The sequence below is a fragment of the Ammospiza caudacuta genome, chromosome 10, assembly GCF_027887145.1.
Source record: "Ammospiza caudacuta isolate bAmmCau1 chromosome 10, bAmmCau1.pri, whole genome shotgun sequence".
Taxonomy (NCBI): Eukaryota; Metazoa; Chordata; class Aves; order Passeriformes; family Passerellidae; genus Ammospiza; species Ammospiza caudacuta.
Window position 1 is genome coordinate 22,407,934 of NC_080602.1, and position 24,584 is coordinate 22,432,517.

A 24,584-nucleotide genomic window follows, 5' to 3' on the forward strand; every position below is an offset into this window, starting at 1 on the left:
CCATTTTGGTGGTGCATGCTTGCCCCAGTTTGGTTTTGCCATGTGTTTTTATGGTGGAGTTGGATTCTGGACCACCATGAAGGGTTCTCATTCAAATGAGTGGATTTCTTTAGTCTTACCAGAAAATGTTTGGAATGGTCTTGCATTGTGGTTTTTAATTCTTGCAGTTTAGATGCAAGGAGTCTTTTGTGAATAATTGGTAAAGTGGAATTTTTTAAAATGGCTTGTGGCATTGGGGAGTTCCTAATGAAGCCCCTTGTGGAAAGAGGATGGATGGTTGTAGGAGATAAATGGCAGATCCCTGGAGGAATTAAAGGGGATGTGTTGGTTCTGCTGGTCGAAGCCAATGGTTTTGGGCTGTTGGGATGCTGAGCCATGGGTGTCCCCATAGAACCCCAAACTAGCCCATTGCCCCTTTGTCCTCCAGTGGTCCCCCAGTGGCTGGTGGCTCTTGTCTTGTTGTGATGCTTATGAATATGCAAGATGTTCTTGTGCTTTGAGGGGTTGGTTTTGGTCGTGGAAGACAACTGGTAGTCATAATCAGGTGGTCAGGGGATACTTGGATCACCTCCATTCCCATGGTGATACATCCTCTCAATTCCAGGATGTCGTGTTGGAGATGTCCATTGATTGATTTGCAGTTGTGCAGCTTGGCTATTGTGCAGCTTTAAAATTAATTTGTTGTGTTAAAATCTGTTAATGAGCATGAATGGGTTAAGAAAGTGCATTGGAAACGAGCAGTTTGGTGGTGTTGGACTGCCTTGGGTGCAGTGCCTTGGTGTAGTTGGTGGCAGTGCTGTGGCTGCTGCATTTGAGTTGTTGGGGGAACCACTAGGGAGGCGCTGTGGAGCTGCAGGGCAATCTCAGCTCTGTGGGCTTGGCTTGGGAGCTGCTGATACTGCTCTCCCCCCCTGCCAGTGCAGCACTGGGGGGCAGAGGGAAGAGCTCTTGTCTGGGGGTTCTGCCTCCAGACTGGGGTGAAGCTGCCCCTTGGGTGGGGTGACCCCCAGGGTTGGGCTGCTGCTGCCTGCATGGCTGTGAGCTCCACTTCCATGCCTTCAAAATGGCTTGTAACAGCACCACTTCCTGTCCAGGGAGGAAGTAATTTTAGCCCAGGCACTGAAATATTTAACAAATCTTTAAAACAAAAGGCACAAATTCCATTTCTTTCTGGCTTCCAAAGGGTGCCTGAGCCACATGGGGTTAAGGTGCCCCTTGAGCTGGGGTAGTTGGAAGGAGCCAGGGCTGTGGGGTAGCAGGCACCCTTTAGGTGGAGGCTCTCTCTTTTTTTGGTAGAAATGAAGGGGTGGGTCTATGGTACATCACCTGAGTTGTGGGGTAAATGTAGAGAGTGTCAATCAAAGGCAGAGCTCAGAGCTGGGAAGGAGCTCTAGATGGCGGCTGTGCCTTAGAGAGAGCGCGCTCAGCTCCGTGCCTTCCCCAACACTTTACGCAACTTTCCCTAACTTTCAGGCAGCCTCAGGGGGCCCCCACAGCCCCTTGCCTCTCCTAGGCACTAATCGGGGGCCGAGCGGACCTTTTTCGGGCAGAAAAGCAGCTTTTGAGGGCTCCCTTTTCGTGCCTTGCTGGAAAGAAGAAGCCGTGGAGAGAGCCCAGGTCGTTGTTTTTCCAGCTTAGAAGCCATGGCGTACCTCCATTTTTGTGCGCTCTCCTAATGAGCTTTTTCCCCCGGACATTTTTGTACTAATTACCGCTTCTTTTGCTTTATCGGCAGCATATTTTTGGGATTAGAATATATATTTTTTTTTTCATTTTCTGAAATTTGTATTTTATCGGTATAATTACAAATATTTTGGATCCGATGTTTTTCCACTACCCGAAACTAATATCGACTTGGTCCTGGCGGCGGTGCATGGATCAGGTAGGTGAGCAATTAATAATAATAATTTTTAGATTTCTGCCGTTTTTAATACTTTGATTTTCGACCGATTTGTGCTGTATTGGGATGACGCAATAAGATACAGAGATTATTTGCATCCAGTGTTACTTTGGGAAAGTTTGCAGGATGCTCCTCTCCTGTGTTTATTCTCGGATTTTTCTTGTGAAAATGATTATTTGTTTTAAATCTCCGGTTTGCCGTGTTGATCAGTGCTGTGTATTGTTATAACAATATCATTGCAGCGTCAGGACTTTGTTCCTGATAATGAAAGCCAGTGAAACGAACTGGGACCTTACCTTTCTTTCAACTTTTGACAGTAAATACCTGGGCACAGGACTTCAAAGCAAACAGACACCCCTGACCCCCTTTTAATATTTAAGAATAAAAAGATGATGAGAAATAAGGACAAAAGCCAAGGAGAGGAGGGTTCAGTCCACAGCAATGCATCGAGGTATGACCTATCAACTTTCTTTTTTTTTTTTTTTTTGTAAAACCTGTGAATACCCTGTTTACTTTGACAGCCTTGGGTTACTGTCAGTGCTTAATAGAAAACATTTTAGTGATTTTGCTTCCTTTTTAAGGAATGACCTTGAGATTGTTAGCATGCCACACCCTAATTTTTTTTGGTAGCAATTTCTGAAACTTGTGTTGTGACTTAAGGGCCCATGTCCTAGGCAAAAGGTACTGTACCTTTATTCAGGGCAGCCCTTGCCCCTGTATGATGTTTTTCCAGCTTTTGAATTTCAGTTTTTGGGTTTTTTGTGCTGTGAAAAATGACCTTGTCGGTTTAGCCATTGCTGCATTGCACCATTTTACATACAAGGCAAATTTTTCTTTGAAGAATCTCAGAAGTCTAAACTTTAACTGAGGGCCATACAGAAGCCTGGTGTAGTAGTAAATTATAGTAAATAGGCACAAGAAAAAGTTACATGAATGAAAAAAAGCTTATTTTAAAATATAAACTGGAAAGTGCCTGTTTGTCGGATACCTCTTACTTCAAATTTTATTTGGGCTTGTAGAACTTTGATTCTGTGGAGGTATTTTAGAATATTTTTATACAATTTAACCAGACTTTGTCCTGCTGGTGATGGCATTTTGTTTCATAAAATATACACTGGGATTGTTAACAAGAGGCACCAAATGATTTGCTTGTTTTGTTTAACGTATTTTTGCTCAGAGTATTTTTATTTACTTTTGTCAAGTAATGAGATTCTTTACAGATTTTTAGAAACTTAACCTTGATGTGGGAAAAGTATGAAATACTGAAAATGTTTGTTTGCTGGGAATGCAGAAGTACAATTACCAAATCGCTCATTTTATATTTAAAAGGTCGGCTCTTCCAAAAATTGGAAATTAAACTACATGCATTTTTGGTTTTGGTTTGTAAATATCACTGAGTTTTGCATTTTGTTAATTTCAGTTGAATCTTGGTCTGTTTCTTTTTCTCTGGTGTTGTCTTCCTGCATTTTTAACCGACATTAATAAAAAAGAACTCTGAACTGTCTGGTGTATCACATGTGCTCTATGTGATGTTCAGGTGTTTGAATAGTATTCTTGATGTCCAGTATTTAACCTTCCTTAAGCACATGAACTTGAAATAGTGTGGCTATATATATTATTAAATTATTGTAACCTTCTAATATAAACTTGGATGGTATTCTGGGTGTATTAAAAATGCAGTCAAATTTTAAATTCTAAAATAAATGTGGGTAAGATTGTTTAATTTGAAATTTTTAATAACTAAATTAGCCTCAGGGATTGTTGAAGCACTTAAACAGAGCTTTTCTAACAATGCAGTTGAAAAACACATCAGATTTTCATACTGAGCTTTCTTTACTGTAAATGCTGCACACAAAATATTATGTAAAAAGTCACCATGTATAAAAATTATTTTGCAGATTATGTATTTTTTTATGCTTTTTTGAAGTGGATATTATCAACAAGAGCAGCAATTGACATAATTTGTTGAGGAAATTGGAAGTATTTTACCAATGTTGGAAAGGAATAGGAGCTAAAATCTGAGCCATGTAGCAGGAGTCCCACAGGGGGTTTTGTCCTTAGGGGTATGAGATTTGCATAGTGTCTCGTGTGCTTTTGGGGTTTTCATTGAAAAGTTATTTATCATAATTGATGATTTACATTTAACACCTGTTGTGTCAGGTTCCCCTTCTCCCCCTTCACATCTTTTTTTTCCTCTGAATAAACCTGCTGTGTGTGACACCAGCACACCTGAAGTGTGGGAACAATTGAGCACAGGATATTTGCAAGTGAACCCTGTTGAGCTTATTTGTGAGGTGTGAGTCAGCTCAATGTCATAAAATGGGCTTTACTTCCTGAGGTTGACCTGAAGTAGGGGAAATGATTTCTAGGAAGTAAAGCCACCACTTTGCTGTGTGGTAACCCCAAAATGCACCGGTGTCTGCGCTTCTCATGCTGCTGAGACCAGCTTGGGATCCATGGAAGTACCTGGACATGGAAGCTGCACAGTCCTGGTGGGAACCCTGGGTGGTGGAGGAGGTGGATGTGGCCGGTGCCATTCACCTGGGCTGGAGAAGGGTGTTAGAGTGGAAGAAAATACAATTCTTGCACACCACTGTAGTGCCCTAACTGAGGAATTGACTCCTCCTTTTCCAGTTCTAAGGGAATACAAAGGCCTGTGTGGAATAAACAGAAATGTCTGAGAATTGTCCCAAAGCAGATGATTTATTCTTGGAGAGAGTGATGGTGTTAACTCTTTACAGTTTGTAAGCTGAGGCTTGTACTCCTGCCTCTCCAGGTGCCCAGCAACACCTGTTCTTTGTGCTTGGACAGTAAGTCCAACTTGGAGCTGAGGGATTTTATGCAACTTTGCCCAAGGTAAAAGTTGCTCTGGGTCTGCTGCAGTTCCTGCTGACCCCCACCTGTATGCCTGAGATTTGCATCAGTAATTGAACACAATCTGCTGTATTTTCTAGCATCTTCCTGTGCTGCATGTGTGAAAGGCAGGCAGTGTGAAGGTACCTCATCCATGGTCGGCCCCCATGGGAAGTGCCGAGGCCAGGGGCAGGCTGGGGCCCCCCTGAAGCCCAGAGTGAGTTTTGCAGGGATAGCAAGTAACAGGCATGGGATAGATACGTAGTTTTCCTTTCCCTTGGCCTGTATCTGTTGCAGTTGCTCTCCCACCTCAGAAATACCCCGCGTGGGAATGGTTTGAGCTGCAGACCCTGCAAGGCTGGGCCAGCCCTTGTGTCTGTATCCAGCTCTGGGCTTCTCTAGCATTAAAACATCTTTTTTGGGCGGAAAAATTGCTTGTAGTGGATTAGCTCCTGGGCCATTTTCTGTGCAGGGCTGGAGCTCCGAGGTCTGAAATGGCTGTTTTTGCTCAGCAGCCACCTCCCAGCGCAGGGCTTTGCGCAGCACAACACCCTCGCCTGACGTGGCAGCCATTTTATGGAGATGTCGGTGCACACGAACCGGCGTTTGGCCGAGGGGGGGGGAGAGGAGGGAAACGATCGCGTTAGGCACAAACTGCCCCCGGTGTGTGGCGCGGGGAGCAGGGGGCAGCCCGTTGTGGCCGGGGCAGCGGCGGGCCCGGGGCGGGCGGCTGAGGCGGGCGGCGTTGGCCGGCGCTGTCACAAAATGGCTGTTCTTTGTGCCGCACCGCTCGGGCGCCGCGGGAAGCGGCCGCGGGGTTCAAAGGCCGCCCTGCGCCGGCCGCGCCGCCATTGGCTGCGTGCGCCGCGCGGGCCCCCGGGAGCGGAGCGGGCCGGGAGCGGCGGCTGCCGCGGCCTCCCCCCGCTTCCGCTGCTCTGCCGGGCGTGGGCTCGCTCTGCTTCATTTTAACGGGCTTTCATTTTAATACTGCCGGCTATTTTCAGCAGGCACTTGAAAAGAAGCAGGGCTATTTTTTGCTGCGGATTTTTTCTTTTTTTTTTTTCTTTTTTTTTTAAACTTCAGAAGGAATTGTAGAATGCCATAGTATTCCCGGAACATCTGTCGTCTTTTTTTTTTTTTTTTTTTTTTTTTTTTTTTTTTTTTTGTCTTTTTTTTCCCTTTTATTTTTTAAAGAGATGTACAGCTTTCAATATCCTTAAATCACCAAAATTCACTGTTTGCTTTCAGTGTGTATTTTGCCACTGATTTTCTCTCAGCTGAGTAGAAACATTGAACGCATTTGTTAAAATGCCTCAAACTGTGGGTTTCAAGGTTTTATCCGGGTGACGAGTTATTTTTTAGCTGTTGTGGCCATTTGCATGTGCCGAGACTTTCAGTTTCATTTGCACCGCCGCATTCTTCAACAAGGATTTTTTTTCCTCTCTCCCTTTTTAAGCTTTAACCCTTTGTGAAACTGTCCAGAGCCTTTTTTGAAAGGGAAAAATGCTTGATCAGTGCGGGACACAAAAGGAATAATGTGCAAGGAATTCATATGAATCATGATGTAATCTGCAGCACAAAGGAGATTGTTCTTGTTTTGCTTTGTTACTTCTGTTTCACATTACCCTCGTGAAGGAAGTGTCTAATCTAATTACGCATGCACAATCCTGAGGCTTTCAACTCCTCTGTTCCCTGTTTTGTGATTGCTGCCAGAGATGGATACAGTATATACAGTGCTATAAAAAGAGCTCACCAACTGCAAGAGGCTACATTTAGCTGTAGTTCATTGTCTTCTGGATTGTTCTTTTTTTTTTTTTTTTTTTAGTTAAACATCTTAAATTGCAGAGATTCTCTAAAATGCATGACTTTTGCTGAATAAAAATTGGAAAATGGGAATGAAGAGCTCACCTGGGTAATTGTGTGACCCAGTTTGTGTGGCACAGCCTGTGCTGGGGCTGGGGCGTTGCCATGGCCGGGTGCACGTGTGTGCAGGCATGTTCCCAACTCCAGCCAAGGCAGGGTGGTTCAGATGGCACACTGGAGCCTGTTCCCCTTTCTGTCAGGGTTGATATTTCACCTGCCGCACTCTGAGGGCAGAAGTTGCCCTTATCTGCACCTTCCCCACTTCCTGCAGCGCTGGTGCCAGCTGTGGCTCGGTGGTGGCGTTTCCCAGAACGCGGATCCTGGCTGTGCCTCGGGAGCAGCGCTGGGGCTGCCATAACCACATTTCTGTGTTCAAACAAACACTGCCACTGGCAGCCTTGACAGGGCTTGGAAGGAGGGCCAGGAAGGCCCCGATGTTTCATTTCAATCTCCCTAACTCGGTATAGGGATAATCCAATTCCTGTCTTGGGGTGTTCCACCCCACAGAGAGTTGCTCATAGCACTGGCAGGTTACTGAGCTGCCAGACTTGTCTCTGAGGAGTTTTTATACTGGGACATCTCTTAATTGAGATTTATCAGTGCTGGTGTTGAGGAGCAGGTGAAGTACCTGAGACAGCAAGCAGGAGTCTTAGGGCCTGAACTGAAGCTTCCCATGCCACGGACTGGGTGCTTTTGAACTCGAGACAGCCCAAGTAAACCTGCTTTGGGTGGGTTTGGCAGCTTACATTGTTATTGCATTTCCTGATACATAACCTGGAGGTGTGTGTATCCACTTCATCTTGTTTCAGGTTGCACACGACGGTCCCAGCAGGAATTGCAATGTTAAATTAGGCTGCTAAGTTCTGGAGATGGAAAAGGCTTCTAAATCTCTCCTTGCCCCTAGCTGAAATCCAGCTCAGGAAGGAGCTGATAATGGCTGGAGAAAGCTTGTGTTCTGCTTTATCTCTCCTCTCCTTCAAGGAAAATAAATACAAACAGCACAGCACTGGGGGAGGGGAAGGCCTGGATTACCATAATTAGACAGAAGCAGCCTTCCAGCAAAGGATGTGCTGTTCTACTGACATGGTGTCTTACATCAATCTTTCTGGTGTGCTTTTATTAATAGACATGTGCTAAAATGCCACGTGAAGATGCTCTTTCAGTAGGTGCTGGTGTGTATGTAAAGCCCCTTTCACATCCTGTAGAGGAGAATTGAAATAAAAGAAAAAAAGCCCAGAGAAAAAGTTTACCCCTCGTGACTTGCAGAGAAGCTTTTGTAAGTCTGTCACACTGTTAATGCCTCATTTTCTTAGAGCAGGGAGTATCTTTTGGATATAATGAGACAAATGTTGCTGATTCTTTCCAAATGTGCAGCAGCTCATTTTACATTACAGCTTGTGTAGCACTGCTGCTAAATTACAATTTTCAGTCTTCATCTTCCTTTATATTTACCTGTGGGCTGAGATAACCTACTCTGTACTAGATGTGCTTTTCTTACCTTGACTGATAAGGGTTAAAAATTAAAAAGTTTTTAACAGTGATCTCAGATTCCTTTCTGGTATTGTGCTGGAAGTGCTGGCATGGCGTTTGATCTTGGCAGGGTTCAGTGCAGTGTGTGTGCCAAGCTCCGCAGACGGGATGGGACACTTAACACTTCATTGCTCACCAACCTTTACCCCAGCTATGAACAAGGGTGTTGCAATGTCAAGAATCCACTGACTCCAGAACACTCGACTCCTTAGGAAAAAGCTGTGTTGCAACTATTTATGTTTCTTGCAAGTGTTATTGTTAGGTATAGATGACTTAATAGAATTGTTAATACGTTAATTATAGGAGTCGTTTGCATCTCTCTCATGGGGAGGAATCTCTGTACTTCACTGCAGAGTTGTCACCAGTAGAGATTTGAACGCAATGTGCTGCCTGTAAAACTTTAGGCTTACATCTCTTGTTTAAAAACAGCTTTTAAGAGTCACTAGGAATAACCCCCTCAGGCCAGGTCAGGCTCCCTTATTCTGAATTGCAGGTCACCTGGAACCATAAAGGAATTTCTGCACCGTCATGGTCCTAAATTTCCATATACACTCCATGTCTTTGATCTGAGAGGTTGTAAAGAAGTTTACAAATGTTAAGAGAGAAAAAGTACCCACTTTTTCAGTGTGCACACTCCTGCCCTCTCACGCATCCACATGTCCTTTGCCAATGGGCTGCACCAGTGTGCAGAGTCCCCCTTTGCTGCCGCTGGGCTCAGCCTGGCTGTCCCTGGCGGCCATGGCGCAGCGGGGCTGGAACGGGAAGGGCGGAGGGCACAGGGACAGCCCTGCCCGCTGTCTGAGGAAGGGCTGCACCCCCGGCTCCTGCTCCTCTCCTTGGCTGGGCGTGAGGAGGAGCTGGGAGCTGCCAGCAGCAGCCGGGCTCCGCCCGCTGCTGTGGGATGTGGAGCCCGGAAACGCTTCGGAAATGCTTGGCTGCCTCCCGGCGAGGGAGAGATGGGCCCTTTCAAACCCTGGAAACTGCAATTGTTCTCTCCTTTCTGGGCAGGGAAAGGGAAGGATGCTGCCTTGGAGATTATCAATGGTGCTCCTTAATCAACCAGACAGGTTTTGACTCCTTTTGTCCCTCTGCTGTTTTTTTTTTTTTTTTCTTTCTTTTTTTTCTCTGTCCCCACTAGACATCCCAAGCATTTTTAGCCTCTGGCTTAAAGATCAGAGGGCGAGAGAGCCAGCTCTCCCCGTCATGAATGAATTGCTCTTTTTGCTTGCTTATGCAAACACAACATAGTGTCTTCCTAGTGGAGGAAAAAACCCCACCAGCTTTTGGAAAGTCTGTATCATTCAGGATAGCCCAATGTGCTTTGCTGAGCTGTTGCAGAGCAATGAGGGATATATTTAGCTCTGCCTTTGGCATTTGGGAGTCCTGTGCTGAGGTAAGTAGCAGTGGCCAGAATAGGCTGGAAGTTTGCAGACACAGGTGGATTCTCCATGAGAGCTTCTCACGTGCCTGTTTAAGGGGAGAAAAAAAAGTTGCTGATCATAAAAGGAGGTTAAGGAAATATTTTTATGCTGCTTTGAAGAACTTGTTGGTAATCTGGAAGGGCCAGCCCTATCACCATGGGAGTTTGTTGTGCCCATTTAAGGCTGGCCCAGATTTATACAAACCGTATTTTGAGTATTCAGAGTTTGAGACTCACTCCTAAACAGTATGAGGAGCCTGGTTGTGTTTAGAATATTCTAGTTTAAGTTCTTGCTCGAAGATCAATGGTTAAAAATACCATTCATAGGTATGGAGAGTAGAGGAGCAGGACTATTTTTCTTCCTTCCCTTCCCCCCATTTCTACTTTTCCCTGCAGGTAATAAACTGGGAAAAGCTCTTTCACCAAATGACCCATCTCAAGGCTTCTCACTCAGAAAATCTTTGCCTTGAGAGACAAGCAAGCACCAATCACTTTTTAGCAGACTTTCAGAATAAAATCAAGGGAACTGAAAAAGCTAGGAATGCATTTATTTATATTCAGTGTCACAATCTGTCCTTTGCTTGGCTCTCCTGCACACTCCATGTGCAGTGTCTGTATGGCTTTGTCTGTGATTACTGTGGTATTTGCTCAGTCCTCTGTGCTACCCGTATTATCTTCTCTTTATCTAGTGATCTGTAACTAGAACCCATCTTGTGTTCTTCTCCCTGGCTTGTTTAGCCTAAAGGTTAAATTTAGTTTAGTGCCTTTTTACAGTTACCCTGTGACTTGAGTGCACATATCAACATTGATGGTGCTTGTTTGTATTTGCAATATATGTAGCCATTTCATATATGTTTATATAGAAACATAGAATGGTTTGGGTTGGAAGGGAACTCAAAGATCATCTCATTCCAACCTCCCTGCCATAGGCAGGGACACCTTCCCCTAGACCAGGCTGCTCAACAGCCCCATCCAACCTGCCTCAAATGCTTCCAGGGAATGGGGCATTCACAGCCTGTCTGGGCAACCTACTCCAGTGCCTCAGCAAGCTTACAGCAAGGAATTTTTCCCTAATATTTAATCTAAACCTACTTCCTTTCAGCTTGAAGCCATTCCCATCTGTCCTGTCACTACATGTTCTTTTAAATAGTTTCTTTTCATAATAGGGAACATCACATTTATAGATCAGATATTAAAAGGAAATGTTTAACAGCAGCCAGTCCTCATCTCAGTCGATATGTTTGCCCTTTCTGTGGTTTGTCACCATGCTTCTGTGTCCCATAGTTTGTACAGGTCACTTTAGGAAGACAGATCTGTTTAAATAATTTTAAGTTGGTGGCTTGCACAGGCCTTGCTGCTCTATGCTTTGGAGTAAATCTCAGGTTGGTTCTGCTGGTGGATGGGAGTGGCAGCTGGCAGCCTGAGCTGAAGAGCTGTGGGGGCTCAGGAGCCCCTCTTGGGTAGAGTTGGCTCTGCCAGACATCCTTGGGCTGACCCAGCAGCTCCTCCAACCCTGGGCTGCTCACCCTCTTCTCAGGATCGATGAGATTGGAAAAGACCTCTGAGATCACTGAGTCCAAGCTATTGTTACATTGTCCATCTGCAACTCACCTGCACTGCCAAGTGCAGTTTATTTCCACTGTTCCTGTTACTGTAAAGGCCTGGTCCTGCCTGGGCTTAAGCTGGCAGTGAGCTGCTGTTTCTCTGGGCTGTCCAGGTGTGGTATCAGGAAGCCCAGCAGGTCCAGCCAGTGCTGGGAACACGGTGAGCAGGGAGGGGCTGTGTCCCAGCCACGTGCTGGGGCGTTCTGGTGCCAGTGAGCTGCTGGTGTGCACCTGGGTGTCACTTACCCACAGCACTCTGACGCTGTGGCCAGCAATGCACAGGAGTTAAATATAACGGTTCCTGCTGTCATCCAGCCCCTGATGTTATCCAGCCATGGGATAATCTGCCAAGGTCCTTCTCCAGCCTTCACAGGGTGGTTTTGCTGCTGCCGAATCCCTGCAGAGATTGCGAAGCTCAGTGGAATGTTGCTGTTGGGATTCAAACTTGTTTAGATTCAAAACATTCACAACAGTTCTTAAAGCTGGGAGGAGCTTTGCTTGTGGGAGGGTGTTGGGTTATTAATCCTCCTTTATTCCCCTGTCTGAATTCAAGTTCTGTCCCTCAAAAGCCACATTTTAAACTCTGGGGCAGAATGGTCCCAGTTAGAGCCATTCCCCAGTCAGTTCTTGGTTTCACAAATGCATACTGGGGACATTTTTTCAGCTGTCTCACACCTTCTGGAAGCAGATCTACTGTTAGTTCTTGCTGAGAACTTATAAAATGATTTGCTGTTTGCAAAGATGATCCCCTATAAAAGGAAGTCATATGTGAAATATTAAATGCAAAATCTGGAGGGTTCAAGCGTGTGGTAATTGCCTTTTAAACTCAGATACCTCACTGTAAAGGGTCTTATCGCTGCCTTTCAGCTACTTATTTCTTGGAAGGATCATGTTCTTCTTGGTAAGGAATGATTTAGTTTTGCTCCCCTTCAAGTCAGGAGCAAGCTCTTAATTAAAGCAGACTTACAGCCTGAAGTATTTCTTAGAAACCAGAGGAATGTATTTGGCTGAGTCTTTGCAGATCTCAGCTTTTTTTTCAGAGTTTCTTCAAAGAAATTACCAATGGTCCATCTGTTGCTTTCTTTTCATGTTCATGGGTGTTTTTGGAGGAGGGTGGTCTGGCTGAATTGTGATTTTTGTGATAAATAATTACAGCTTATTTCTTACTTTTAGTTCAATTGGAAGTAGGTCTTGTTTGGATGCTAACTCAGGGATATTAAACCAGGACAAATTCCAGAAATAACTTCTGAAAAGAGGACTTGGGTCTCTAGGTATATACAGTGTTAGACCAGATTTGACATCTCATGTTGCTAATATATTATATTCTGTTGGCAGGTAGAAATGCTTCCTGATTGTCCCAGTGACAGTTAGAAAGGATTCTTTTATGAAAACAGGCCTTTCAGTTATTTTTTATCTGATCAACATAGAAAAGAAGATAAACACATATTTCGCCTCAATAACAGGTTGTTCCTTAATAAAAAAAATAAATTATTTGCAACAGCCTTCAAAAGGACATAAACACTTCTCATCTGTGTTTCTTTCCTTAGTAGGGGAAGCAGGTGTGCAGGCAAATATCTGCACATACAGATGTGTATGCCATCAGAAAAGTCTCCCTCTTTTCAGATGGCACAGTTCACAGTCTGAAAAAAAGAATTAGTGTTCAGACAATGTTGTGGATAAAGCACATGAATTATGGCTCTTGATGTGCAGAGAGCCTGTCTCCCTCTGTCCTTGAAATAAAGCTTAAGGCTTTGAGGAACAAAGAGCTCCAGAGCAGGAGGAGGACAGCAATTACTGTTCTGCCTCTAAACAAACACTGTCAGAGCTGTCTGGCCTCAGTCTTGCCTGGGCTGTTAAAATTTCTATTCCAGCTGTTGCTCAGAAATCTGACTGAAGGAAAAACTGTCTTCCTCTTCCATGCGTCCCAGTGGGACACGAGACACTAAAATGCCTCGAGCAGAGCCTGATGCTGCCACTTATGTTGTGACAGCAGAGTTTGGATGCCTCCAGATCCCATTCTTTCGTAGAGGCCCGGTGGGATGGTGTCCTTCTGAGCCCTGCCCATGGACACCATCTGTCCCCAGAGCTGCTGGAGTGCCATTGCCAGGAGCAGTGTGGCATCACCATGGGTTATGGCTGTGGCAGCACCATCGATTGTGGATGTGGTCCCACAGGATATAGCCATGGCCCCATTGCAGGTCATGTGTGTAGCACCACCACTGATCATGGCTGTGGCAATGGAGGGCTATGGTGGACAAGCAGGGGAACTGTTGTAGAGCCCACACAACAAGGGGTGTAGTGGCACACTGTGCCTTTGCTTCTCGTGGATAACCTCCATCCATGGACAGGGGCTGGGTAGCCTGGGATGGCCATGGTTTAACTTGAATTTCCAGCCCTGCTTGTAGGACACAATGTGATAACCCAGCTCCCTCAAACCCAGGCTGGGACGGTGAAACAGCAGCCACGGGTGATGGCTGCCCCCGCTCCTTGTGGAAGGGGCTCTGTTTGTGCCCCCTCAGGCTCGGAGGGCTCCCCACGGTTCCCCTTCTCCGGGGCAGTGCCAGGGACCCATCCCAGGGATCCATCCCCGGGATCGGGCTCAGCCCCGCGGTCGCAAGATGGCGGCGGAGGGGCGGTCACGAAATGGCGGCGGCGGCGGCGCCTGAGGGCGCGCGGGTGCTGCCCCCTGCCCGCCTCCCGGCCCACAGCCGCCATCCCGGGATTTGCCCGGCCGGGAGCGGGACGGGCCGCGCTCCCTCCGGGCATCCCCACGTGGTAACCCCTGCGGAGCCGGATGGAAATGTACATGTGCACATGCGTGCTTTGGGTTGGCTTTTGTTTATGTTTTTTTTGTTTGTTTTTTTTTTTTTTTTTTTTTTTTTTTGTAATTTTTCTTTCTATTGTTTCTCCCTTGAATCATGAAATCTGAGCAAAGCCTTTCATGTGCTTTATCACTTTTGTACAAAAGCAGAAAAAAAATAAAAAATCTGTTTAATTCCTCTGCAAACTTTTCCTGACTCTTCTTTCATTAGTGTTATACTTAAGTGAATATTTTAGTATCACAAACACATCCGGTTGCCAGTGGAAAGCTGACTGGGAAAGGGGTGCTCCTTGTTCCAAAAGTTTGTGGCATCATCATTGTGTTTTTATTTGTGGCAGTGGGGTTTGAATGCTGCGTTGCAGCCCACATATGGTAAGGTGTCCTGAGATTTCAGTTTGGTTTTTTGGATCTTAAAATAAAAGATATATATGTTGGGGGTGATTGGGCAAAAGTATTTTAATATTTTGGCCACCTAAAATAGTTTGGCCTCTCATTGTTTTGTTGAGGAGCTTTTATTTAAGGGGATACTTTGGGTGTTAGCCCATTTTTATATAAAGATACAAAAAAAAAGAAAAAAAAAGCAGGGGAACTACACCTACTTAGTGTTCTGCTCTCCCATTATTGGCTTGAGAAATGCAGCCTGCACAGCACTGGTGTAATCCTTTAAAGAGAAGCTGCTCCAGCCACAAGCCCGTATAAGCTTCTTTCTTCTCCCCTGTTGCTGAATTAATCATTTTTGCAAAGAACATAACATTTAGCATCATTCATGGTGTTATGGGCATAGTGTTTTTGATACTGGTCTCTTCCAGAAAGTGGATATCAGTTTTATTTGGAACCACTGGCCACACAGGGATGCAGTGGAGAGCCGTGCTGGAACAACTGCTCATCTTTAATATTAGAGAGTGGTCTGTGGATGCTGCAGCCCCTGCTGTGCCTTTCTCTGCCTCGCTCCAAGACACCCAGACCCTCCCAGGAGAACCTGTGCTGCTGGTACTGCTGATGCTTCTCCTCACCTACCTCCACTGCTTTTGTTCTGGTGATGAGCAGGAGATCCTGGACAGGGATTTTTGGGGCTGCACTCTCACCCGTGTTCACTGCCAGTCTGGGAAGGAATTGCCTCTGCTGCAGAATGCCAGTGAGGGGTGTACACACAGGGTCCACACTTGCATTCAGGCTTTTCCAAACCTGTTGTTGTGGCTCAGGATGTGTCTCAAGTTTGCTCCCTGCGTATTTCACAGCTGTGTCAGTGCAGTTAAAATGTAACCTCTTCTTTCTCTACCATTAGTCACTCGGCATCCGAAGAAGCCTCTGGCTCTGACTCTGCAAGCCAGTCTGAAAGTGAGCAGGGCAGCGAGTCAAACAGCAGCTCCGAGTCCTCTGAGAGTCAGTCTGAATCCGAAAGTGAATCAACGGGTTCCAAATCCCAGCAGACCCCTCCTGAAACCAAAGAAAAACCAGCCTCTAAGAAGGAAAGGATAGCAGATGTTAAAAAGGTATTGCCCCTGCTGCTCTGCACGGACACGTTACTCACGTTATGGAAGGTCAGGCAGCAGGACCTCAGTGAAGCTGTGCCCAGATTCCTGGCCACTTTGCACATGGACCAAACAGCCTGTGACCTCCAATGTCCCCAGGGGCTGTTTGGGCTGTGTGCTGGAGCCCTGCTGCTGTCACCCTGGAGAGCAGGAGCTGCTGTGTTTGTGGAACAACCCCTGGGGCACCTGGTGCCAATGAGGGGCAGGTGCCTGTCATCGGTACATGATCCTGTCATTTCATCCTCTCCCTCTGTCTTTCCACTCCTCTATTCTGTCTCTCAGAAGCAGTAAAGCCTTCCCCATGTGATAAATACGCAGAAAGAAGGTTTGAAGTTTGTCTAGGGTTTGAAGTTTGAACCACTTTGGGTTTTTACATCACTCTTCCTCTCAAAAAAGCATAGGAAAAAAAAAAAAAGAACTTCCATTCTTTATTAAGTCCGGAACAGAACAGTGCTTCTTTGTTGTGGGTTTTTTCCCCCTGTACCTTCCCAGCTCCTCCCTAGCAATACGCCTCAGATAGTCAGGTTTTCCCTCCACTTGCTGTTCAGCAGGAAAGGGGATTGTGGATGTTACTGCTCATGGTATCCCTCTGCACACCCCAGGGCAGAAGCTGCACCTCAGGTACCTGCTTTACCTGAGGCATGGAGGCACCTGACTAACGCAGGGCAGTGTGAGGTGAGAAAGAGGAGCCCAAATACCATTTGGAGACAGTGAACTGAGTTCACTTGGAAGGAGAAAATTCTGGTTAGGTCAGCTTTGTTTGTTTGTTTTTTTGTGGTGTGTAACCATCCTGTTGTTCTTAGCCGTGGGTTGCACTGGACACAGCTTGCTCCTGAGAGTGAGTTTTATGGAGAAAGGTGCTGTGTGTGTAAAGCATAAGGAGGAAGGGCAGTGCTTCCAGCCTGTGCTCCCCACGGACCTGCCAGGAAGAAATAAGGGATTTTGTTACCACCTTCTCCCTCCCCAAAGCTCCAGGCTGCTGGCTCAGGTAGTGGTTAAATCCTCCAGTGTTTAGACTGACAAGGGAGGATGAGTTTATAAGGCAGTTGTGGTAACACCATATTAAAATCTGTGGTCTGTTGTTGATAAGTGGGCACCAAAGGAAGTCTTCTCTCCCTCTGAAGGATTCTAAGAGTATGTCCTTAACAATAAATGTTAACATTATCCTGTGAGGAAGTGCATCCATACCCAGGGTGATAATTAGCACGGGTGAAACATGAAAAGGTCAGGACACCCTTTAATAAGAAAGCCTCTCCCTTCCTTAATTTCTCTGTTAATGGGTGTCTTCCTTAGCTAGGTCTAACCTAGGCATGTTGATACATCTTCCCCTTGAATAACCAATGCAATTAATTATTATTGTTTATTTGGTATTTGCCTAGATACACCCATAAAGGCGAGGTTAATCTGTGCTATTAAGATTTGTCATGGAAGTTGCTCCCACATTCAAAACCCATGCCATTTAATAGATGAAAAAACAAGTTCTTCAAATGGTTTGGGGAGGGAGCATTAAATTTAAATTTGAGAGTTTATTCTTTCATGAGAATGTACCTCAGTGCTTGCATGCCCAACAGATACACATTGTCACAGTCTGTCCCTTATCCCATTACTCCTTTAACAGAGGCAGAAAAATTGCTGGGCTGCAGCCTTGTATCCATCATACTCTCAATCCCATCACTGCTGCACCTGGCAGTGTAGTTTGATTTCCTTTTCCTGCCAGTGGCATGCAGAGCTATTTGAGGATTGGAGAGAGAGAGAATCAGAAGGAAATTAATCAATGTAGAGAACTACGAGCTCTGCTGAGGGAGAGAGGAGTTGCTGGTGTAGGAATTTGAGGGGCATGGTGGTGGTTTGTGTCTGCCCTGTAACTCTTGTGTCCTGTGTCACCAGCACAGCTCTGCATTCATCCCCCTCAGGGCATCCTTTTTTTGTGTCTCCTTCTCCTGCCCATCCACAAGAACAATTGCATGCTCTTCTACTCAGTGTATTGAACTGGTGAGGGCCTCTTTTTACAGCAGAGAGCACAACCATTGCCAGCAGTCACCTCTGCACATCCATGTGTCCTGCACTGCCAAACCACATTCCCATCAGTGCATTCAGGAAAGGAACCAGCAGCCACTGTCTTGCCTTGCCAAATGACAGGGTATCTTGCTCCATTTGCCATCCAGGCTGGGCCACAGAATTCACCTTTGAAGCTGCAGCTGGCCATGTCTCCAGGCAGCTGGTGGGGCTTTCCACCAGGAAAGGAATTGTGCTGGAAGCTGTTAGTGACGGAGTTGCCCTGCTGAGTTGTTAGGTCTGTTCAGTCCACATCCAAGGTGTTGCCTCCATTCCTTTGGCACCAGTGCTGCAGAGAGCTGGTTACCTCAACACTCTGTCCTTCAGCCTGAGGGAGCTGGAGAGTGATTTGTGCCTCAGTGGAAAGATGGACCACTGTAAAGATAACACTGAGATAACACATGCCGCTTTAGAAAGGTGTCAAATATCCCAAAATAATAATACTAATCTTTCCAGCCAGTTTTTAAACTGTCCATCTGCTGGTTGCTAATTCCCTAATGGTTTTTTGGTTGATTTTTTTTAAGCCACCATCAAACTTCTCTAAAATGTCAAAAATAATTGGGGTGAAGCAGGCCTTCTGATGGTCTGTTTATTTTGCAGATGTGGGAAGAATATCCTGATGTTTATGGGGTTAGGAGGTCAAACCGAAGCAGACAAGAACCGTCACGATTTAATATAAAAGATGAGGTAAGGAAAAAAAAAAGGATGAGAGATTACTGAACATATAAAACCAACCAAACCCAAAGAGGAAAGGGAGGTCTCAACTGCATTGCCTTGTAAACACTGAGTCCCAGTTTGGTGCATGGATGTTGGATCTCACAGATCCTGCAGCTGGATCCTTGGCCTGAGACCTCTGGAATGAGCTGGACACTGCCTGGGCTGACATCTGCATGCACTGATCTGATTGCTGCAATGGGGCATAATGCAAGTCTGCTCTGCTGTAGGAATATCCTGGAGAGGAGTCTGTGTAATTAAAAAACCAGAATGAGACCAAAATGCAACACAAATCCAACCAGGAATAAAAGAGAGTTCCCAGAAACACCTCATAGCAACAAAACAGTCATTATTGCCCGTCCTGGAATGGATCCCACTAATAAATGCATTTGTGTGTGTGCAGCTTTATGACCCATCACTTTTCTTTGGTTGAACACTGGGGAGTCTTTTATGCTTCAGTTGAAGGTGACAGTGGTCAGAGCTTGGTCAAACCTTCTAATTGTTCCTGTTTCAGAACACTGTTGGGTTTTTTCTGAAGATGCAGAAATCAGGTTCTGCTTCATTTACATCTGACAGGTTTTCTACATGCAGCATTTCACCTGCAGGTCTGCAGGAAGGTCAGGTAGCTATAGCATAGGGGAAGGAGAACCAGAGAGAGGCATCTGTGGGGAGCTTGGGGCTGGGAATCTGGAGATAAGCAGCAGACTTTGAGCAGAGCAGGGGCCCAGTGGTGCTGTCTGACTCAGGCTGTGCTTTGCCACCAAGATGTGTTCGGATGCTCTAGGGGTGACACGTAGGTCTCCAGCTCCTTGCTCTGGTGTGTTATTGCTGAGCCTTGGTGGCACCCCAGTGCCAGCAGCTGCCCCCCAGACTCCTGTGCTGGCTGTCCCACAGAGCAGAGCTCAGGAGGGGGCTCGGGGTGCTCCATTGACGTAGCTTTTGTTTTCCTTTTCACGTTGGCAGAGGCTGGGCCCCTCTGTGCGATGCCCCAGCATGCACTGTGCCAGCAACCTCACACCCACCCCAGAGCTCCACTCACCCCCTCTTAGGGGCCCAGGTAAGTCCCTTCTTTTTTTGTTTTACAATATTAAGTGGTTTTGCAAATGTTGTTTTCTTTTTCAATACCTTTATCTCCTACTACTTAAGGTAAAATTAAAAAAAAAAAAAAACAGATCTGAGATGCAAAAACTTTGCTATACCACAAAATATTGTAAAAAACAAAAAATTTCCCAAAGGTCCTTCAAATGACCCTCATCACTGCAACTTCTGTGAAACAGTCAAAATAAAAAAAAATTGGAGCATGCCCTCTCCCCTCTCTCCCCAAAGAAACACTGACTGGTCCCCACAGGGCAGCTCCCATCTGCAGCAGAGTCTGTTGGAGGGTGTGAGCTGTCAGGAGCACAGTGCTGGGGCCTCACAGAGGGCAGGAGGAGATGGAAAGCCTTGCTTTTGGAAGACACCAAGAGAGAGGAGATAGCACAGCTCAAGCCTGTGTGGTGCTGAGAACTCCTTGTTGCTGCTGGAGGGGGCAGAAACCCAAGGCACATCTGAAGATGCTTTTTGCCTTCACAGGGTTAATCCTGTCTCCAGTGACCTGCAACTCTCTCTTGCTGCTTGGGACTTCCAGCACAGTGTGTGGGGGCTTGTAATTGCCTTCTTCTCTAATGCTTCTCAAAGAGCATGGTGCAGGCAGGGTGTGTGGCTCAGAGACCAGAGCAAGGGTGGATGAACAATCTCCTGTGCTGCCCCGTGATTCACCTGCACAGAGGTGGAGGTGATTCAGGTTTTGGGGCCCTGCTCAATCACTGTGTCCTCTGAGAGCAGCACTCTGGGTAGGGTCATTTGTGTTTTAGACATGGTTACCTTCTGAGGATTTCTGGGCTCGTTGTGTCGGTGTCTGAGGTGTGATCAGGGAGGGTGATAACTCATGGTCAATATCCAGGCATGGGCTGAGCCATTGGGGAAGCGAAAGTTCAGCTTTGCATAGGAGCACAGATCTGCTCAGAAGCCCAGAGCTGTCTCCAGGAACAAGAGAAGGTGTGAGGTTTTTAGTAAAAACACTACTTCCCCAGGCATTTTCTTTGCAGTTCATAAATCAGCTTCAGGTTGCAGCCAGGGGATGTGAGGTGTGCAGAACCAGGTGCCTTTCAGAGTATTTAAATTGAAATGGGGGAGATTTCGGTTAGATATATTTAGGAAATTCTGCCCTGTGAGGGTGGTGAGACCCTGACACTGGGTGCCCACTTCCACATTGCTGAAAGTGTCCAAGGCCAGGTTGGATGGGGCTCTGAGCAACCTGATCAAGTGGAAGGTGTCCCTGCCCATGGTGGGGGGTTGGAACTGAATGACCTTTAAGATCCCTTCCAACTCAAATCCTTTTATCATTCCATGATTCTATGATTATGGGCTGGTTGAGAAATCAATGTGCCCCAACCAGACACAGTCTTTTTACTATAAAAAGAATAGTTTCAGATTGAAATTGGTGACAAATGTCAGCGTATTTTTTTCTGTCAGAGAGAGGCCAGAAGTCACGCACCAGTGTGTTCTAAAAATACAGCTGGTTTTCTTATTGGAAAAAAATCTGCTCATTTGCATTTTGGTCAATGCTTTGCCTCATGTATTTGCTGAAAATTCAAACACTACTGGTCTCACTGGGAAAGAAGCTCAGCAGGCATAAAACTAACCTGGTTAGCTGAGATTCTCCAGCTTTTCTTCTTCCAGTTTGGCCTCTGTTAAGCCTGCAATGAGCAAATTCTCACTTTTACTTTAGTATAAAATACTTCTGGCTCTGTTTAAGCAAGTCATTATCTTTCCTAGTATGAGCTCCAGAGGCTCACCTGGACCTCCTCTCCAATGGCCTGGAATTTCCATTTCTCCCAGCCTGGGCTAGTGGCAAGGACACTCCTGGATAATTTATAGGAGCAGAACTTTGAATTGCTCTGTGTTGCTCTGCTTGGTGCTACATGCAAACAGCATTATGTTTGTTCAGTGTTGCTCCATGGCAAAATACAGTGCAATTAATCTGGTAAAAGTGTGTGCACTTTATGTGCTGGGAAAGAATTGATGGGAGGAGTCAGTGAGGCATGGAGAGGGAAGGCTGATCCCTTCAGCTGGAGATGAGGAAATTGTAAGAGGCCAGCTCCTAGTCCAGCAGGAATAAGTTGGGCACATTTTGATAAGGGGGAGCCATTTTTGTCTTTCCCCTTGGCCACAGCAGCAGCACCCAGCAGGGCAGCACTGGCACTTGGGCTCTGGAGCGAGCAGTGTGACCCCAGCATCTCATGCTGGGCTGACAAAAGCCCGACTGGGACTGGGGATGGACTTTGCCAGTCTAGCTTGTGTCATTCAGGGAGGTGACATTACAAAAATTCAAGTTGCAATGTGATTTCCCAACCAGTGTGTTCTGGTGGTGGTGGTGAGCAGACAGAACCTCAGTGGCATGCTCTGCACCTGGCATAGCCTGGCTCTCTGGCTGTCCTCTGTGCTTTTAAACAAGGAATTTACTCCATTCTGGGATGGGGAGGATGTGGGAACACAAGGCAGGCACATGACTCAAGCTGGGGACTGGCTGTGTCAGAGGAGATAGGACTGGGCTTGACACATCCAAAACAGACAATACTGTCTTTGAAATATGTAAGAGAAGGTGGCTGAGCTGCAGTCACAAGTTAGATTTTTCAAGGTGGAAGAGGGGAGGAAAAGTCATTTAGAGGTAATCATCAGCTTTGTAGAGACAAGTGACAGAGCAGCGGGAGAGTACAGACATTAGACACGAGGAACTTGGAAAATGGCATTTTGGCACAGAGGTGGAGTTAATTTCAAAGAGCTAAAGGTTGTATTTGGTTTTCTCCCAGTGTGATCTCTGACGCAGAGCAGAAGAGAAATCCACCTCTCTTTACCTCTGGCTTGCCAAAAGACAGCAAAAGTAAACGAGCACTGAGGGGCAGCTGTTAAAATCATGCCCAGTGGCCCAGTGATTTGAGTGGAAAAGCTTCAGAAAGTGGTTAAGAGATTAAAAGGGAAAGGGAAAACTGAGGGCTTTTAAATTTTGTGTGTCAAAACTGAAACCTGTGGAATGCTTGGGTTGTGTTGCAAGGGTGGGTAGGGCTCTCCATGGTGTTTGCCAGGCACTTGCTTCATGGCTGGTAAATGAGACAGGGATTTCATGCAGGGCTGTGAAACAGGTGGATGAACACGTGTTTGTAGTAAGATATTGTGCAAAAGCTGTTATTGTGCCGCATGCAACTCTGACACCACATCCAGGAAAGCTCATGGTCAGACATGGCATCCAGTATTTTAGTGAATACACTGATGCAAGTGAGGCAGAAGTTTCTGTGGGTGGAAGGAAAGCTGGAAAATGGGAATGAAGGGTGCATGTTACAGCTCACACTATTCCTCAATGTGTGCACAGCTGTGTGAGCTCTGTCCAGGAGGGCAGTGGGGATGTCAGGGGATGCAAACGATGCAAACTGTGCTACCCATAGTGATGGACAGACAGTGCCTGAGGCCAAAGCTGAATACTGTGGCAAAAAGCAGCCACAAGTGGAAGATTTCCAGTAAGTGTGTGGAGCAAGTAATCTTGGAGGCTACTTCTGTCATTTTAATACTTCTTTCGAAATCTCATGTGGGTTTCTTCAGTTTTGTCCCTGCCTATTTGTGTTTTCTGGGGGAGGCTAAGGAGAAGTCACGTTATCTGTGTGGTGATCTGTTTCATGGTTGACTAGTTTTTATGAAAATGGGGTTGTGTGCAACCAGCATAAAGAGATTATTTTAGCTATCCTGGTCTGTGGGAATTCGTGACGCCCACTTTTAGAATAGTACAGCAAGCAGTTAGAATAGCTCTAGATATATTTAGCTAAAGAGAATTCACTGGTGGAGACTGTAGAACTGGGAGGAAGGAGAGCAGCAGGACACAGCGCTGACCCAGTGAGGCCCTTGGTGACTTGCTGTGGGAGAAAAAACCCAACAGCAAGACAAGGATAATTCTGATGAGATTATTGCCTTTTTACAACATTTTTATTTCAGTCCTTGTAGGAAGTTTGTGCAATGAAGGCAGAGATCTCAATGCAATTGTTGGGGTAAATTCACCCGTGGGTTTGCAATCCCTGGGGTGTTGCACACACTGCCGGTCTGCCTGATGCCATGGTGTCTGCTGGGCACTGGGGGCTGGTGCTGAGGGGTGGATGGCTCCTGAGCTCAGGCACTTCAAGATAGGTGATGTTGTGGAGCTCTCCAGGCTTCCTGCAGGGTTTTCTTCTTCACACTGAGAGCAGAGCAGCAGGGCTGAGCAGCTGAGGTGGCTGTGCTGGGAGGCAGCTGCTCTGCACCAGTGTCCTTCAGGCTGCAGGGAAAGGACCCACCAGCACGTGTTTCACTTGCATCCTTCAGGAGCCAGCCCACACTGAAGGCTACAACTTGATTTTCTTTCTTTTCAATTAAAGGCAAGTAGCGAGTCTGAAAATGAGAGCCCAAAAAGAAGACGCCAGAAGCAGTTGAAAAGAAAGTAAGTTTCTAGGGAAAGGGTTTTGAGTGGTGATGCTTTGGTTTGTTTCTCAGAACAGTAGTGCATTGGATTGTGTGATGGGAGTTGTCAACATGGTAAGCTTGTAAAATAAATATTTTAATAATACTTTGGATTATTAAAATATGAATCTATAGGTGGATGCAATTTCCAACCCTTGTTTGTACGTTCCTACTGTGCCTGTGATGGAATCTGAATGAGTCAGGTTTACTTTCTGTTGTCAGTCTTTCACTTTTCCATCAGATTACTGATTCTCCTTCAGAGACACTTAAAACAGTTTAATGCCTTCTCCTCCCACCTTTTTGATTAACTGAGAATAAAATACCAAATTATTATCTTCTTTTATCTTTTATAACCCCCTGTTAAAACAAAAGAACTTCCATAAAGAATGCTTTGGATGTCTAAGCACCATAACTTGAGTTCACTTACAGTCATATTCTGTTACCATCTAATAGGTACCTTCTAGTTTTTCCATACACTAAAGTGGAGTAGGGAACTATGAGCTGTCTGATGGAGAAAATTTAAACAGAGCCACATCATCCTGCTTGCTTTCTCCTGCATCTTGTCTTTTAACTCTTCATTTAGTTGTTCCCATCAGTGCAGGAAGGAAGGTGATAAAGCACAGGGAGGACTGTGGTAGTATGGACCTGTCCTGGGCAAGGGCAGTGATCCTTGTGGAGCCTCCATGTATTCTTGGAGAGAGGAGAGGCTCCTCCAAAAGGCGTTTTGGAGCTGCAGCTTTGTTCCTAGTTGTCCCCAGAGAATGAGTTTCCT

General features: G+C 45.9%; 1 protein-coding gene across 2 annotated transcripts in view; it reads left to right on the top strand.

Moving 5' to 3' along the window:
- The first annotated feature begins 1,417 nt into the window (after positions 1-1,417).
- The window catches only part of CHD2 (chromodomain helicase DNA binding protein 2), a 54,810-nt gene continuing 31,643 nt past the window's right edge, over positions 1,418-24,584 (top strand). The window contains exons 1-5 of one of the 2 annotated variants that reach the window (XM_058811575.1): positions 1,418-1,886; positions 2,218-2,351; positions 15,277-15,484; positions 18,179-18,265; positions 23,731-23,792. In XM_058811575.1, the coding sequence (XP_058667558.1) occupies positions 2,290-2,351; positions 15,277-15,484; positions 18,179-18,265; positions 23,731-23,792 (419 nt within the window). In that variant the 5' untranslated portion in view covers positions 1,418-1,886; positions 2,218-2,289. Of the gene's footprint in view, positions 2,352-15,276; positions 15,485-18,178; positions 18,266-23,730; positions 23,793-24,584 lie in introns of both variants that reach the window. The other variant, XM_058811574.1, reaches the window with a different exon arrangement.